We start from the raw sequence: 14,109 nt of genomic DNA, 5'->3' as shown, positions 1-14,109 counted from the left end.
AACAGACACATGAAAAAATGTTCAAGATCACTAGCAATCAGAGAAATGCAAATCAAAACCACAATGAGGTTCCATCTCACCCCGGTGAGAATGGCTCACATTCAGAAATCTACCAACAACAGATGCTGGAGAGGATGTGGGGAAAAAGGGACACTAACCCACTGTTGGTGGGAATGCAAACTGGTTAAGCCACTATGGAAGTCTGTCTGGAGATTCCTCAGAAACCTGAACATAACCCTACCATACAACCCAGCCATCCCACTCCTTGGAATTTACCCAAAGGAAATTAATTTGGCTAATAAAAAAGCCATCTGCACATTAATGTTTATTGCAGCTCAATTCACAATAGCTAAGACCTGGAACCAACCCAAATGCCCATCAACAGTAGACTGGATAAAGAAATTATGGGACATGTACTCCATAGAATACTATACAGCAGTAAGAAACAACGAAACCCAGTCATTTGCAACAAGATGGAGCAATCTGGAAAACATCATGCTGAGTGAATTAAGCCAGTCCCAAAGAGAAAAATATCATTTGTTTTCCCTGATCGGTGACAACTGAGCGCCAAAGGGGAAACCTGTTAAGTGAAATGGACACTATAAGCAACAATGAACTGATCAGCTCCTGTCCTGACTTTAGATGTACAATGTAATACTTTATCCTTTTTAGTATTTGTTGTTGTTGTTGTTGTTCTAGTACTATTGGTTGAACTCAGTAATTAACACACAATTATTCTTAGGTGTTTAAATTTTAACTGAAAAGTGATCCCTGTTAAATCTAAGAGTGGAAAAAGAGAGGGAGGAGATGAACAATTTGGAACATGCTCAATCGGACTGGCCGCAAATGGTGGAGTTAGAAATGTGCCAGGGGATTCCAACACAATCCCATCAAGATGGCATGTACCAATGCTATCGCACTAGTCCAAGTGATCAATTTCAGCTCACAATTGATAGCTCTGATAGGTCTAAGAGTCAAAGAGATCACACAAACAAGACAAGTATCTGCTAATACTAACTGATAGAATCAAAAAGGGAGAGAAAGATCCAACATGGGAAGTGGGATACACAGCAGACTCATAGGATGGCAGATGTCCTAAACAACACTCTGGCCTCAGAATCAGCCCTCAAGGCATTCAGATCTGGCTGAAGAGCCCATGAGAGTATAGCAGGCATGGAAAGCCAAGATATCATGGAAAAAAAAAAAAAAAGACCTAAATGAATGATCTCTGTGAGTGAGATCCCAATGGAAAGAACGGGGCCATCAAAGAAGGAGGTACCCTTCTCCGAAGGGAGGAGAGAACTTCCACTTTGACTATGACCCTATCGGAATAAGATCAAACTCAGCGAACTCTAAAGGCTTCCATAGCCCTGGCAACTCATGACTAGAGCCTAGGGAGATTACTGACGCCATGAATAGGAGTGTCAAATTGTTAAATCAGCAACAGGAGTCACTGTGTACTTACACCCCATGTGGGATCTGTCCCTAATGTGTCGTCTAAAGCCAAGTGATGCTATAACTAGTACTGAAACAGTATTTTTATACTTTGCGTTTCTGTGTGGGCACAAACTGATGAGGTCTTTACTAATTATATACTGAAGTGATCTTCTGTATATAAAGAGAATTGGAAATGAAAAAAAAAAAAAAACAACCTGGTGTTAAAATGGAAATGGCATAGAAAATTAATTAATTTGAAAAAAAAATTATGTAGGATCTCTGTCTTTAATGTGCTGTACATTGCTATTTAATGCTATAATTAGTAATCCAATGGTAGTTTTTTCACTTTATGTTGCTATATGGGCAAAATGTTGAAATCTTTACCTAATATATACTAAACTGATCTTCTGTATACAAAGAGAATTGAAAATGAATCTTTACATGAATGGAAGGGGAAAGGGAGCGGGAAAGGGGAGGGTTGCGGGCGGGAGGGAAGTTATGGGAGGGGGGAAGCCATTGTAACCCACAAGCTATACTTTGGAAATTTATATTCATTAAATAAAAGTTTAATAAAAAAAAAAAAAGAAAGAAAGTGCCTGGCTTTAACTCCTGGTCCACTTCCTGTCAAAGCACATCCTAAGGAGCAGCAGATGATGGCTCAAGTACTTGGGTCCTTGCCACCCTCTGTCTGTTTATCTGTCTCTCTCTCTGCTTTTCAAATAATAATTTTTAAAAAAGATATAGCAAATAATCAGACTATGGTTGTTAGGATCCCAGAGTCCAGGTCCATTAAATCTGGGCAGCCTTGCATGCAGCAAAGGGGTCACATCAGGTCCTGAGTAGGACTGACCTGATGGATCAGTTAACACCTCAGGAGAAGACTGCATGAAGGAGCACTCAAACCATTCTGGAAGCTTCTATGACAACTCCCTCTGCCCCATTTTGTCTCCAAGAACTTTCCTAGAACACAAGAGCTGCTGGCAATAGACTCCCTTCTGGAGCTGTGTGGTTGCCCCTCTGAAGCCTTCTTGGTATTGATGCACCATGAGATGGTCTGGCCTCCATCTTGCTTGGAATATGGCCCTGTCATAGGCATTCTACCATGCTTGAGGGGTACACAAGAAAACTAATGCTTCCTATTAAGAGGGACTCAACAATTAATCCAACAGCAGCTACAGAGGATAACAAAAACATAATTCTGTGGCAGTCATTTGGATAGAAGTTAAGACATCGCTTGGGACACCAGTATCCCATAAAAGAGTCCCAGCTCTGCTCCTAACTCTAGCTTCCTGCTAATGCACACGCTGGCAGGCAGCAGGCGATGGCTCAAGTACTCGAGTTCCTGCTACCCATGTGGGAGACCTGGATAGAGTTCCAGGCTTCTGACTACTGCAGGCATTTGGGGAGTGAACCAGTGGATGAAGACCTCTCTTTCTCTATATCTAAAATAAATTTTTAATTTTTTAAAACTATTTTTAAACATAATTCTAAGGATGGGTGTTTGGTAAGGCAACTGAATGCACAGCTTGTGAGCTGGCCCAGCCATGGCTGTTGTGGGCATTGGGGGAAAAATACAGTAGACAAAAGCTCTCTCTCTCTTTCTTCTCAAATAACATGAAAAATAAATGAATAAAAATAAATTACGGGGGCCAGCGCTGTGGCGTAGCGGGTAAAGCCGCCGCCTGCAGTGCAAACATCCCATATGGGCACCAGTTCAAGTCCCGGCTGCTCCACTTCCAATCCAGCTCTCTGCTGTGGCCTGGGAAAGCAGTAAAAAATGGCCCAAGTCCTTGGGCCATTGTACCTGCGTGGGAGACCCGGAGGAAGCTCCTGGCTCCTGGCTTTGAATCGGCGAAACTCCAGCCGTTGTGGCCAATTGGGGAGTGAACCAGTGGATGGAAGACCTCTCTCTCTCTGCCTCTCCTTCTCTCTGTGTAACTCTTTCAAATAAAATAAATAAATCTTTAAAAAAATAAACTGTGAAATATAATCCTATGGGTCTGGCATTGTGGCACAGCAGGTTAAGCAACCGCCACTTGCAATGCCAGCATCCCATAGCAAAGAGCCAGTTCAAGTCCCAGGTGCCCTGCTTCGGCCCCTTCCTGCCAATGAATCTGGGAAGGCAATGGAAGATGGCCCAAGTAAATGGACTCCTGCCACCCATGTGGGAGACCAGAATGGAGTCCTAGGCTAGGTTTTCAAACTGGCCTAGACTTGGCTCTTGTGGCCATTTGAGGAGGTGACCAAAAAATGAAAGATCCATCTCTTTCTTTCTCTCCACTTTATCTTTCTCTCTCTGTGTCCCTCTCTCTCTCACTCGCTCACTTTGCCTTTCAAGTAAATAAATAAATCTTTTTTTTTTTTAATAAAATATAGGCCAGTGCAGTGGCTCACTAGGCTAATCCTCCACCTGCAGCGCTGGCACCCCGAGTTCTAGTCCCAGTTGGGGCGCCGGATTCTGTCCCAGTTGCTCCTCTTCCAGTACAGCTCTCTGCTGTGGCCCGGGAGGGCAGTGGAGGATGGCCCAAGTGCTTGGGCCCTGCACCCGCATGGGAGACCAGGAAGAGGTACCTGACTCCTGGCTGTAGTGGCCATTTAGGGGGTGAACCAACGGAAGGAAGACCTTTCTCTCTGTCTCTCTCTCACTGTCTAACTCTGCCTGTTAAAAAAAATAATAATAATAATTCTACATAAAAACCTTCCCACTCTTACTATCACAAAGAAATAAACATTTTCAAACCATTTATATCCAAAGAAAAGACAAAATAAGCACAAATTTGCATTGCATATGCACCAGGGTGTTCATGAAAGCCCATGTTTCTCTGGCTAATTACATTATTAAATAACAACGTTGGAATCTGCATCAAGAATACAGTCAACTAATTATGAGCACAGTTGGAAATTTTTCCTTACTCCCCTATTGTCTGTGATTTTATTCAAGTAATCAACTTCCAAATGGGTCTCCCTGGGGTGGGGGCAAAATGTGTTGTGTTCATTCTAAGGGTCAAATTTTCGGTCTGCATTGATCTCATATCTTGAAGGTAAAAATGTTTATCCCCGCTGCTGGCTTTAATATTCTACCCAAGAAAATGTTTCAGAAGGGAATCTGTGTGAGGCAAAGTATAAGCAATGCATGGGGTTCATCAGCAATGGACGACACCACACGTGTCACTCACGTTGGCTGCCATTCAGCCGCAAACATCAGCACAATCATGATAGTTAACACAGTAATGCAAGGCTTTCTCTCAGACTGCTTCAGCGATCAATAAATTACAAGCTGAAATCGAAAAGAAGTGACTGGCAATGCCTAGAAAGCGCAGGAGACATTGTGCTAGCTGCCAGGGGAAATGAACAATGGATTTATTCCTCTTACTGATATCCACCAGCCCCCTCCCCCCAACAAAGGAAAAAATCTTCCCAGGATAAACAAACAAGGAGTAGATGGCAGCTCTGGTAAAGTATGAAAATAGAAGAAAATGACATGAATCAATTGCATCTTCACCCAACATCAGACGTAAGTCTCTTCCACGCCCTATACTCCAACCAGAAGCTTTACCCATGACCCGGAAATAAGGGACAGTGGTAGGCGGTGAGGGCCCCGAGGGTCCAGGTACATCACCCCAGCATCTCCACGAGACACCTCTACTCAGACTCCGACAGTTCAGCTGCTCTGATCGGGACGGGGTTGCAGTGTGGCCCTCACGGTCTCCGGAGCTGAAAGTCAGTCCACTGGGAGGCAGCAGAGGGTGGGAACTTAACCCTACTATGGTGCTGAAGGCAGGTGGTTAGGGTTCGAGAAGGCCAGGAGCATGGAGCCCCCATGATTAAATGCTGGTTTTATGAGAAGACAGAGATCAGAGGACAGAGAGCCGCATGTGCACTCCTTGTCCGCCTTGTGATGGCCTGTGCTACCTTGGGACCTGGCCAGCAAGGGTACCCAAGTATGACCCCTTGGCCTTGGCCTTCCAAAACCACGAGCTAAACAAGCTCAGGTGTGTTACTGGAGTAATGAAAAACAGACTAATATACTAACATACCTGTTCTTCTCCCATAGTGAAAGTGTCCTCTCCTATATTTTTTAAATATAACTCTGTGGCCGGTATTGTGGTGCAGTGGGTTAAGCCACTGCCTGTGACACTAGCATTCTTTTTTTTTTTTTTTTTTTTTTTTTTTTGACAGGCAGAGTGGACAGTTAGAGAGAGAGACAGAGAGAAAGGTCTTCCTTTTGCCATCGGTTCACCCTCCAATGGCCGCCGCGGCCGGCACGCTGCAGCAGGTGCATCACGCTGATCCGAAGGCAGGAGCCAGGTGCTTCTCCTGGTCTCCCATGGGGTGCAGGGCCCAAGCACTTGGGCCATCCTCCACTGCACTCCCAGGCCACAGTAGAGAGCTGGCCTGGGAGAGGGACAACCGGGACAGAATCCGCCGCCCCGACCAGGTCTAGAACCGGTGTGCCGGCGCCACAGGCAGAGGATTAGCCTATTGAGCCACAGCGCCGGCCAACACTAGCATTCCTTATGCACACCAGTTCAAGTACCTCTGCTCCACTTCTGATCCAGCTCCCTGCTAACATGCCTCGGAAAGCAGTGGAATGTGGCCCAAGTACTTGGGCCCCTGCACCCACATGGGAGAGCAGGATAGAGTTCCGGAGTTCCCTGCTCCCAGCTTGGGTCTTTTCCAGCCTGGGCTGGGCTGTTGTGGCCATTTGGGGAGTGAACTAGAGGATGGAATCAATCAATATCTCTCTCTTTCTCTCTCCCCTCCAGGTGTGTGTGGGGGGGGGGGGTGGATAATGTGTGTGTCTCCTTCTGTAACTCTGCCTTTCAAATAATTAAAATAGGGGCTGGCACTGTGGAAGCGGGTAAAGCTGTCACCTGCAGTGCCAGCATCCCATATGGGCAATGGTTCATGTCCTGGCTGCTCCTCTTCCAATCCAGCTCTCTGCTGTGGCCTGGGAAAGCAGTAGAAGATGGCCCAAGTCCTTGGGCCCCTGTACCCACGTGGGAAACCAGGAAGACACTCCAGGCTCCTGGCTTCAGATCGGCACAGCTCCAGTCCTTGTGACCATCTGGGAAGTGAACCAGAGGATGGAAGACCTTTCTCCCTGTCTCTCCCTCTCTGTCTATAACTCTACTTCCAAATAAATAAAATTTTCATATATACATACATATATATATACATATATATGTATATATATATGTATATATATAAAGATAAGGGGCCAGTGCTGTAGCACAGTGGGTTAAAGCCCCAGCCTGCAGCACTTCCCATGTGGCTGCCAGTTCAAGTCCCAGCTACCTCACTTCCAATCCAGCTCTCTGCTATGGCCTGAAAAAGCAGCAGAGAATGACCCAAGTCCGTGGACCCTTGTACCTACGTGGGAGACCTGGAGGAAGCTCCTGGCTCTTGGCTTCGAATTGGCTCAGGTCTGGCCATTGCGGCCATTTGGGGAATGAATCAGCAGATGGAAGACCTCTCTCTCTCTGTCTCTACCTCTCTCTGTAACTCTTTCAAATAAATAAAATAAATCTTCAAAAAAAAAAAAAGGCAGAGATCACATTCTGTGTGAACACATACATCCTTAAAAAAACAAATAAATACAAAATAAAAAAGATCAATATATAGTGAGGTGCCAGACAAGCAAAACCGCCCATCACCTGGAACATGGGGGAGAAGCACAGGATGGGTGTGCTGTCCCCTCCCATCCCCCCCCCCCTCTTGGTGGGCATCTTTGTCACCCACAGCCCTCATCCGTGCAGAGCCCAGATGTGGTCTCCAAATCCTTTCTACATTAGTGCTGAAAATTCCGGGGCAGACGTGTGGCAGGGCAACCACTGCTCGGGATGCCCACTGCCCCTACCAAGTGCCGTGTTCAAGTCCTGACTCTACTCTCCACTCCAGCTTCCTACCAGTGTGCACCCTGGGAGGCAGCAGGTGATGGCTCAAGTGACTGAGACCCTGCCACCCACGAGGGAAACCCAGATTGAGCTCCAGGCTCCTCACTTTGGCCTGGCCCAGCCCAGGCTGCTGTTGCAGGCATTTGGGGGTGAACCAGAGGATGCAGGGGTTCTCTCTCTCTCTCAGATGAAAAATAAGTAAAGAGAGTCAGTGGCATCCCATGCATTTGAAATTTAACTGTCACCCCACAGTCGAATGCACTAATTTGTGTTTCAGTGTGGGCCAGAAGTCTTTCACACTCTTCCCAACTTTGTTGAGATGAGATGGGGCTCCACTAGGAAAATCTCCCATGGCAAAGAGTTGACTCAGCTGCAACAAGTCCTTTGCATGGGTTCTAGACCACACGTGTGCAAGGCCAGGTTTACCCCAGCATCCCTCTCCTTCGAAAGCCTCCACCGCTTCTGTCGCTGCCCCCCATCTCTGTGGCGCACTAGGCTAATCCTCAGCCTGCGGTGCAGGCACCCTGGATTCTAGACCCGGTTGGGGCACCGGATTCTGTCCCAGATGCTCCTCTTCCAGTCCAGCTCTCTGTTGTGGCCCAGGAAGGCAGTGGAGGATGGCCCAAGTGCTTGGGCCCTGCACCCACATGGAAGACCAGGAAGAAGCTCCTGGCTCCTGGCTTCAGATGGGCACAGCTCCGGCCGTTGCGGCCACTTGGGGAATGAACCGAAGGAAGGAAGACCTTTCTCTCTGCCTCTCTCTCTCACTGTCTGTAACTCTGCCTGTCAAATAAATAAATAAGAATCCACCTTCCAGAAAAGTACTTTGGGTTCTCAGCGTGGGACATAAGCTAGTAACAGGAGGTAAGTAGCTTTCTTGTCCTGGCCCTGAAACTTCTCTATGAAACAGGAAATGAAACCAATCTATCAACCACATTAGCCTGGACATGCTGGCCACCTCCAGCAGCCTCAGTCCTCCATCGGCAGCCATTAGAAACCGTGTCCTGCCCTTCATGACCAACTCAAAGGAGAACCTCAGCCTGCGCCGCCAGCCACAGCACTGGGCTGCCCAGCCCATGAGGACCACATGCATGGACAGGGAGAAACAAGAGTTAAAGCAAGGCCTTGGTTCCTGTTTCATCAAAGCATAAAGATGTCAGGCCAAGTAAGAAGCAAGCATCGAGAACCAGAGAACAAAGCAAGATGATCAAGAATCAAGAAAGGGCGCCCAGCGCTGCGGTGTAGTGGGTACCACTGTCATCTGCAACACGCTGTCGTCAGCTGGTTTGCTCCCCCAAATGGCAACAATGGCTGGACCAAGCCAAAGTCAGGATCCTGGAACTCCATCCGGGTCTCCCACCCTCAGTGGCCAGAGCCCAAATACCTGGGTCATTTTCCTCTGCCTTCCCAGGTGCATTAGCAGGGAGCTGGTTTGGAAGTGGAGCAGCCAGGACTCAAACCCGTGCTCTGTGATGCTCAGGGCTGCCGGCAGCAGCTTAGCCCACTGCATCACAATGCCAGCCCCATGGGGTGTTATTGCTTCATGGAGATAGACCTTATGTTTGAAATGATGAAACAGTTTTGGAAATAGATGGCAATGACAGCTGTACAACATTGTGAATATACTTAATGCCCCGATGTGTATACTTACAAACAGCTAAAACAGTAAACTTTACAGTATATAGCTCTTAGCACTTTTTTTTCTTAATTGAAAGCAGACATGATGGATTTCAAGTAGAGGACAAAACATGTGCAAATGTCCTGAGGTTGATAAGAGCTTGACGAGTTTGCTGCAGGCAGCGGAGAGAGACAAAACCTGTTAGAAAGTCAAAAGGGCCAAAGCCCCATTGCCTTCAGAAACCAAGGTTAGGAGTTTGGATTTGATCCCAATTGCAGGGGCCACTTCAATGTTGTCAGGAGCATTTTAAGCAAGGGAAGAGGATAATTCGATCTATGTTGTAAGAGGTTTGTGCTTGCTGCTGGATGGGGAAAGGGCTGCAGGGAGCAAGTGTACAAGTGGATTCCTAAAGGGACTCAGCAGCACACATACTGGGGGTGAGACTTCCCAGCCTGAAAGAATGAGACGGTCCCATGAAGTAGGGGACACACCTGGAGGACAGATGTTCCCGGAGTCCTACAGCTGGGCTGCCCACGTGAGAAACCACTCTTCACCGGACCGGAACACAGGCAGGCCCCCTGCCTTGTGCTCAAAGGAAAAAGCACGAATGCCAGCCCTTTCCCATAACCATCCATTTCCACTCGGAGTCTTTTCAGCCATCCTGCCTGTATAACCCACGGGGTCTCACACTTCTTTCCTCGTCAGGGGTCTACTTGTCTTTCTGTGCCCCCAGACTCGACGTCCTTAGGTGCAGTAGTGACCACGTATGGCATCAGACTCAGACTCTGGATGTGTTGTTGATGAGAACAGAGTTAAAGGGACTCCCTCACCTTGCGCCTGGCATGGCTGAATTTCGAAAATTTAGGTTCTGGGGCTGGCACTGTGGCGCGGCAGGCAAGGCTGCTGTGTGCGATGCCAGCATCCCATATGGGCACCGGTTCATGTCCCAGCTGCTCCACTTCCAATCCTGCTCCCTGCTAATCCAGCTGGGAAAGCTGCAGAAGATGGCCCAAGTGCTTGGGCCCCTGCACCCACAGGGAAGACCAGGTTCCTGGCTCCTGCCTTCGGCCCAGCACAGTGCTTGATGTTGTGGCCATTCAGGGAGTGAACCAGCGGACAGAAGATCTCTCTCTCTCTCTCTTTCTAACTCTGCCTTTCAAAGAAATAAAACAAATCTTGTTTTTAAAAAAAATCAGGTTCTGTAAGCTGCTGTCAACTTGTAACTTTTCTGGAAATTAAAGAAATAATAACAACAGACTACAGGAAATGCAACGCCAGAGAATCGATGGGCACGTGTGATTGACATTTCAATACATTCCTACCTAGACAGGAAGATGGGCCACGGAGGCTCCTGCCTTTAGAAGCTTCCAGGCCACTTTTCCTGTGCTACCGCCGCTCTCTGAGGTCCACTCACACGGAGGCCACGGGTCTGTGTCACAGGCACCCCTGCCGTGGCCAGGAGACAGCAAACGACAGGATCCACCAACTGTAGCCTCAGCGTCGGGGGAAGCCCAGCCCGAGCCACTAAGCCCGCTGTCTGTGCCAGAGCTGCCCTGGCAGCCATGCTCACAGCCTGCTCGTGCTGTTAGTGGCTTCATAACCAAGCTGAAAATAGAGTGGCGGCTGGCACGGGGCCCAGCTTCTGGAGCCCGCAAAGAGGCTGCAGGCTGGAGGGTAAAGCAGAAGGCGTGCGTGTGCTCCAAGGAGCGGGCACTGCCGTGGGAAGCCACGTGGTGCCAGGGGACAGGGGAGGCGGCCGAGGGCAAGCAGAGGGAGTCGTTAGGAGAGGATGAGAAAGAAGCCATGGTGCTCCCAAATCCCAGCTCTCTGGGGAATGGAATCAGCCCCGTCATCCAGGGGACCGCTAACCGTCTGAGTACCAGGAACCGCCTCGTTCGGGCTTCCCTACCTAAGCCCTTGGAGGGGGCTTTGATGTGCATGCCGGCACAATTTAATCTCAGCTCTGCATTTTATTTGATCCACTGAAAGATCATCTTAGAACTACAATAGGCCTTCAGATATCTTAAGCTCCGGGCACTGGGGGCCAGTGCTATGGTGCAGTGGCAGGCTAAGTCACCACCTGAGGAGCAGGCATCCCATATGCTCACCTGTCCAAGACCTGACAGCTCCACTTCTGATCCAGCTCCTTGCTATTGCACCTGGGAAAGCAGCGGAAGATGGCCCAAGTGCTTGGGCCCCTGCCACCCACGTGGGAGACCAGGAGAGAGTTCCTGGCTTCAGCCCGGTGTAGCCACAGCTGTGAGGCCACTTGAGGAGGGAACTAGCAGACAGAAGATCCTTCTCCCTCTCTCTCTGTTACTCTTTCCAATAAATAAATCTTTTCTTAAAAAAAAAAAAAAAGAATTTCTTAACCTCCAAGGATGATCATTAACTATCAAATGTGCTTAGAACCTGAACAGCCCACAAGAATATCAAAAGGACGAACTCACCCAGGTACACTATTGCAAGTCCCAGTTAGGCAAGAAATTCAATGAAAATGGCATTACTGGGGCCAGCACTGTGGTATGGCAGGTTAAGCTGCTGCCTGAGATTCCAGCATCCCATATGGGCGTGGGGCAGGTCCATATGGTCCATTTCTGATCTAGCTCCTTGCTAAGGGCTTGGGAAAGCAGTGGAGAGGATGGCCCAAATGCTTGAGCTCCTGCCACCCACATGGGAGATCCAGATGAAGCTCCTGCCTCCTGGCTTTGGCCTGGCTCTTCCTTGGTTGTTGCTGCCATGTAAGGAGTGAACCAGTAGATAAACAATCTCTCTCTTTGTATCTCCTTCTCCCTCTCTCTTTGTAAGTCTGACTTTCAAATAAATAAATAAATATTTTAAAAAAAGAAATTGGCCTTCTGAATTTTTTTCCTAAGCATACCTGTACATAGGACATTCTTCAAAAGTAAGATCATGTTATTCACAGAGTTTGTAACTCAGAGATACACAGTTGATACTTACCTATGCCAACAAACACTCTTTGCTAACATAACTTTATAAAATACCTGATATACCACTCTATGGATACATCATGATATATTCAACCCATTCCCTATTGATAGACATTTGGGGTTGTATCCAATATTTCACTACTATAAACAGTTATAAACAATTATAACTATAGAACATTAGAAGCATGAGGGTTTTACACTTCTCCAAGTGAATAGATTTGAAAACTTGGAAGAAATAGATCATTATCTAGGAATACTCAAATTACCAAAATTGGCTCAAAAAGGGATTTAAACATACCAGGAACTACAAAAAGAATGTTTAAAACAACCCAAGACCTAATAAGAAATGTTTACAGTAATCCAAGTACCACAACCGGATGGTTTTCCAGGTGAAGTTTTCAAAGTTCTTATTAATTCTGCTTGTCATGTTCCAGAAAATAGTGGGGAAAATGCTTTTACATTCTTTTCCCAAAATTCAGAATAACATTGTTATCAAACCAAACAGAAATGGCACAGAAATAGAAAACAATCTTAGGATTATCACACAAAAATTCTAGTTAAATTTAGCAAATATAACCCAGACTAAAGGGACAAAACACCAAAGACCAGTAAAATTCATTCTAGCAATTAGTGCCGATCACTATGGGGAAATAATGTTTAAAAGGAGAAAAAACATATAATCACCTTCCTACATGCTGTGTCCAAAAGACATGTGATAAAAATAACTTATTTCTGATTTAAAAAAAAAAAAAAAACCTCATACTAAAATGGGAATGGATGGATGTATTCCTGAGATTGTGTGTGTGTGTGTGTGTAGCCAAAAACTAGTCATTATTCCTAGTATTATTCCTGAAAATACCAAAAGAATCAATTGAAAACCTATTAGAAACAAATGGGATTTACTGGCTTGATACAATTCACTTACTACCCCACAGCAGAATTTAGAGAGAAAGATGAACAACCCCAGGCAGGATAAGCTGGGAAACGAACTTTCAGAAACTTACCTTGGCAGTATAATTTGGGGGTCTCCCATGTACCCAAGGCTGTGCATCTTGAAACTGTGTCTTTGGTGGCACTGAAAAAGCCATCTTTGCAAGCATAATGAACCTGGCTGCCCAGCCGAGAGGTGAAATTTCCTACAATGTAGCCATATGGGACTTCGGGAGGGGTGCCACAGTCTAGTTCTGAAAATAAATTCATGTCAAATTCGTTAGCCTGGGAATGGGAATCGTGAGAACTCACAGTCTCGCTCCACCTGGACCCACTCCCCACAGACAGCCCGCCGTATCTGAAGCACACGGGTTCAGGTCCACACTTCTGGGCCTGTTTCCAATGAGTATCCTTATCTAGTCCTCTGGCCTACCGGAGATATGTGCCTATCTGTACATGCACAAAGCTGAAAGAATCCAGCCATCAACCCCCCACGAGCTCATACAAAGAGTCCAGTCCAAGGAAGTAGAAAATCTGAGTTGCAAAAGACCTGCCTTAAGACACATGTGCCTTTATCATGTTCGGGGTTACTCCGGACATAGGTCCTTAACAGATCGGTGGTGCTTACTCCCTAAGGCAGTTGTTACTATGACAACAGTTATTGGCTGCTCACCCTCTCTGAAGTTGGCTAAGTTTAGCCTCTGTAACAGGGTCCCTTGTATCTTGAGGCTCCCTTTTGCTTTGTTTTGTAGGTTGTACAAATTACAAAGAAGGGATCGTCTCCACCCACATCCCCAACACAGATCGTCTCCACCCACATCCCCAACACAGATCGTCTCCACCCACATCCCCAACACAGATCGACAAACATCAGAGCCAGGGAAAGTCACCATCAACAGAACCTCACCCCGAGATGCTGCATCCCCGGCAGAAACCCACCTGTGCACAGCGTGGCGTCTCTGGCTGGGTGGTAAGGCGAGGGCCCATTCTTGGGCAAATACCCATCCATACAGTGGCATTCAAAGCTCCCCTGAGTGTTCACGCAGCGTCCTCCGTACCTGCACAGGCCAGAAACTTCACACTCGTCGATGTCTTGAGACCCATCCCGAACATGAGAAGAGAAAAATGGAAAAAGCAAAATAAGGGGGAACATGGCAACAGTCATGTTCTCACATCCTCAGTCTCTCCTTCTAAATGAATGCATTTGTTTGCAATCGAACCATGAATTTCATTTTACTCATCAAGGGTTCTCACATATCCTTCACACTTGGGGCAT

General features: G+C 47.0%; 1 protein-coding gene across 1 annotated transcript in view; it reads right to left on the bottom strand.

Moving 5' to 3' along the window:
- SUSD1 (sushi domain containing 1) overlaps positions 1-14,109 on the bottom strand; it is a 141,332-nt gene that overhangs the window by 92,836 nt on the left and 34,387 nt on the right. Inside the window, exons 4-5 of the mRNA XM_062206717.1 lie at positions 13,773-13,925; positions 12,908-13,087 (exon numbers count right to left, since the gene is read on the bottom strand). Coding sequence (XP_062062701.1) covers positions 12,908-13,087; positions 13,773-13,925 — 333 coding nt within the window. The remainder of the gene's footprint in view (positions 1-12,907; positions 13,088-13,772; positions 13,926-14,109) is intronic.

This window comes from Lepus europaeus, chromosome 12 (genome assembly GCF_033115175.1).
Source record: "Lepus europaeus isolate LE1 chromosome 12, mLepTim1.pri, whole genome shotgun sequence".
Classification (NCBI taxonomy): Eukaryota; Metazoa; Chordata; class Mammalia; order Lagomorpha; family Leporidae; genus Lepus; species Lepus europaeus.
The sequence above is the reverse complement of the archived record's forward strand: the minus strand, read 5'-3'. Positions and strand labels throughout refer to the sequence as shown.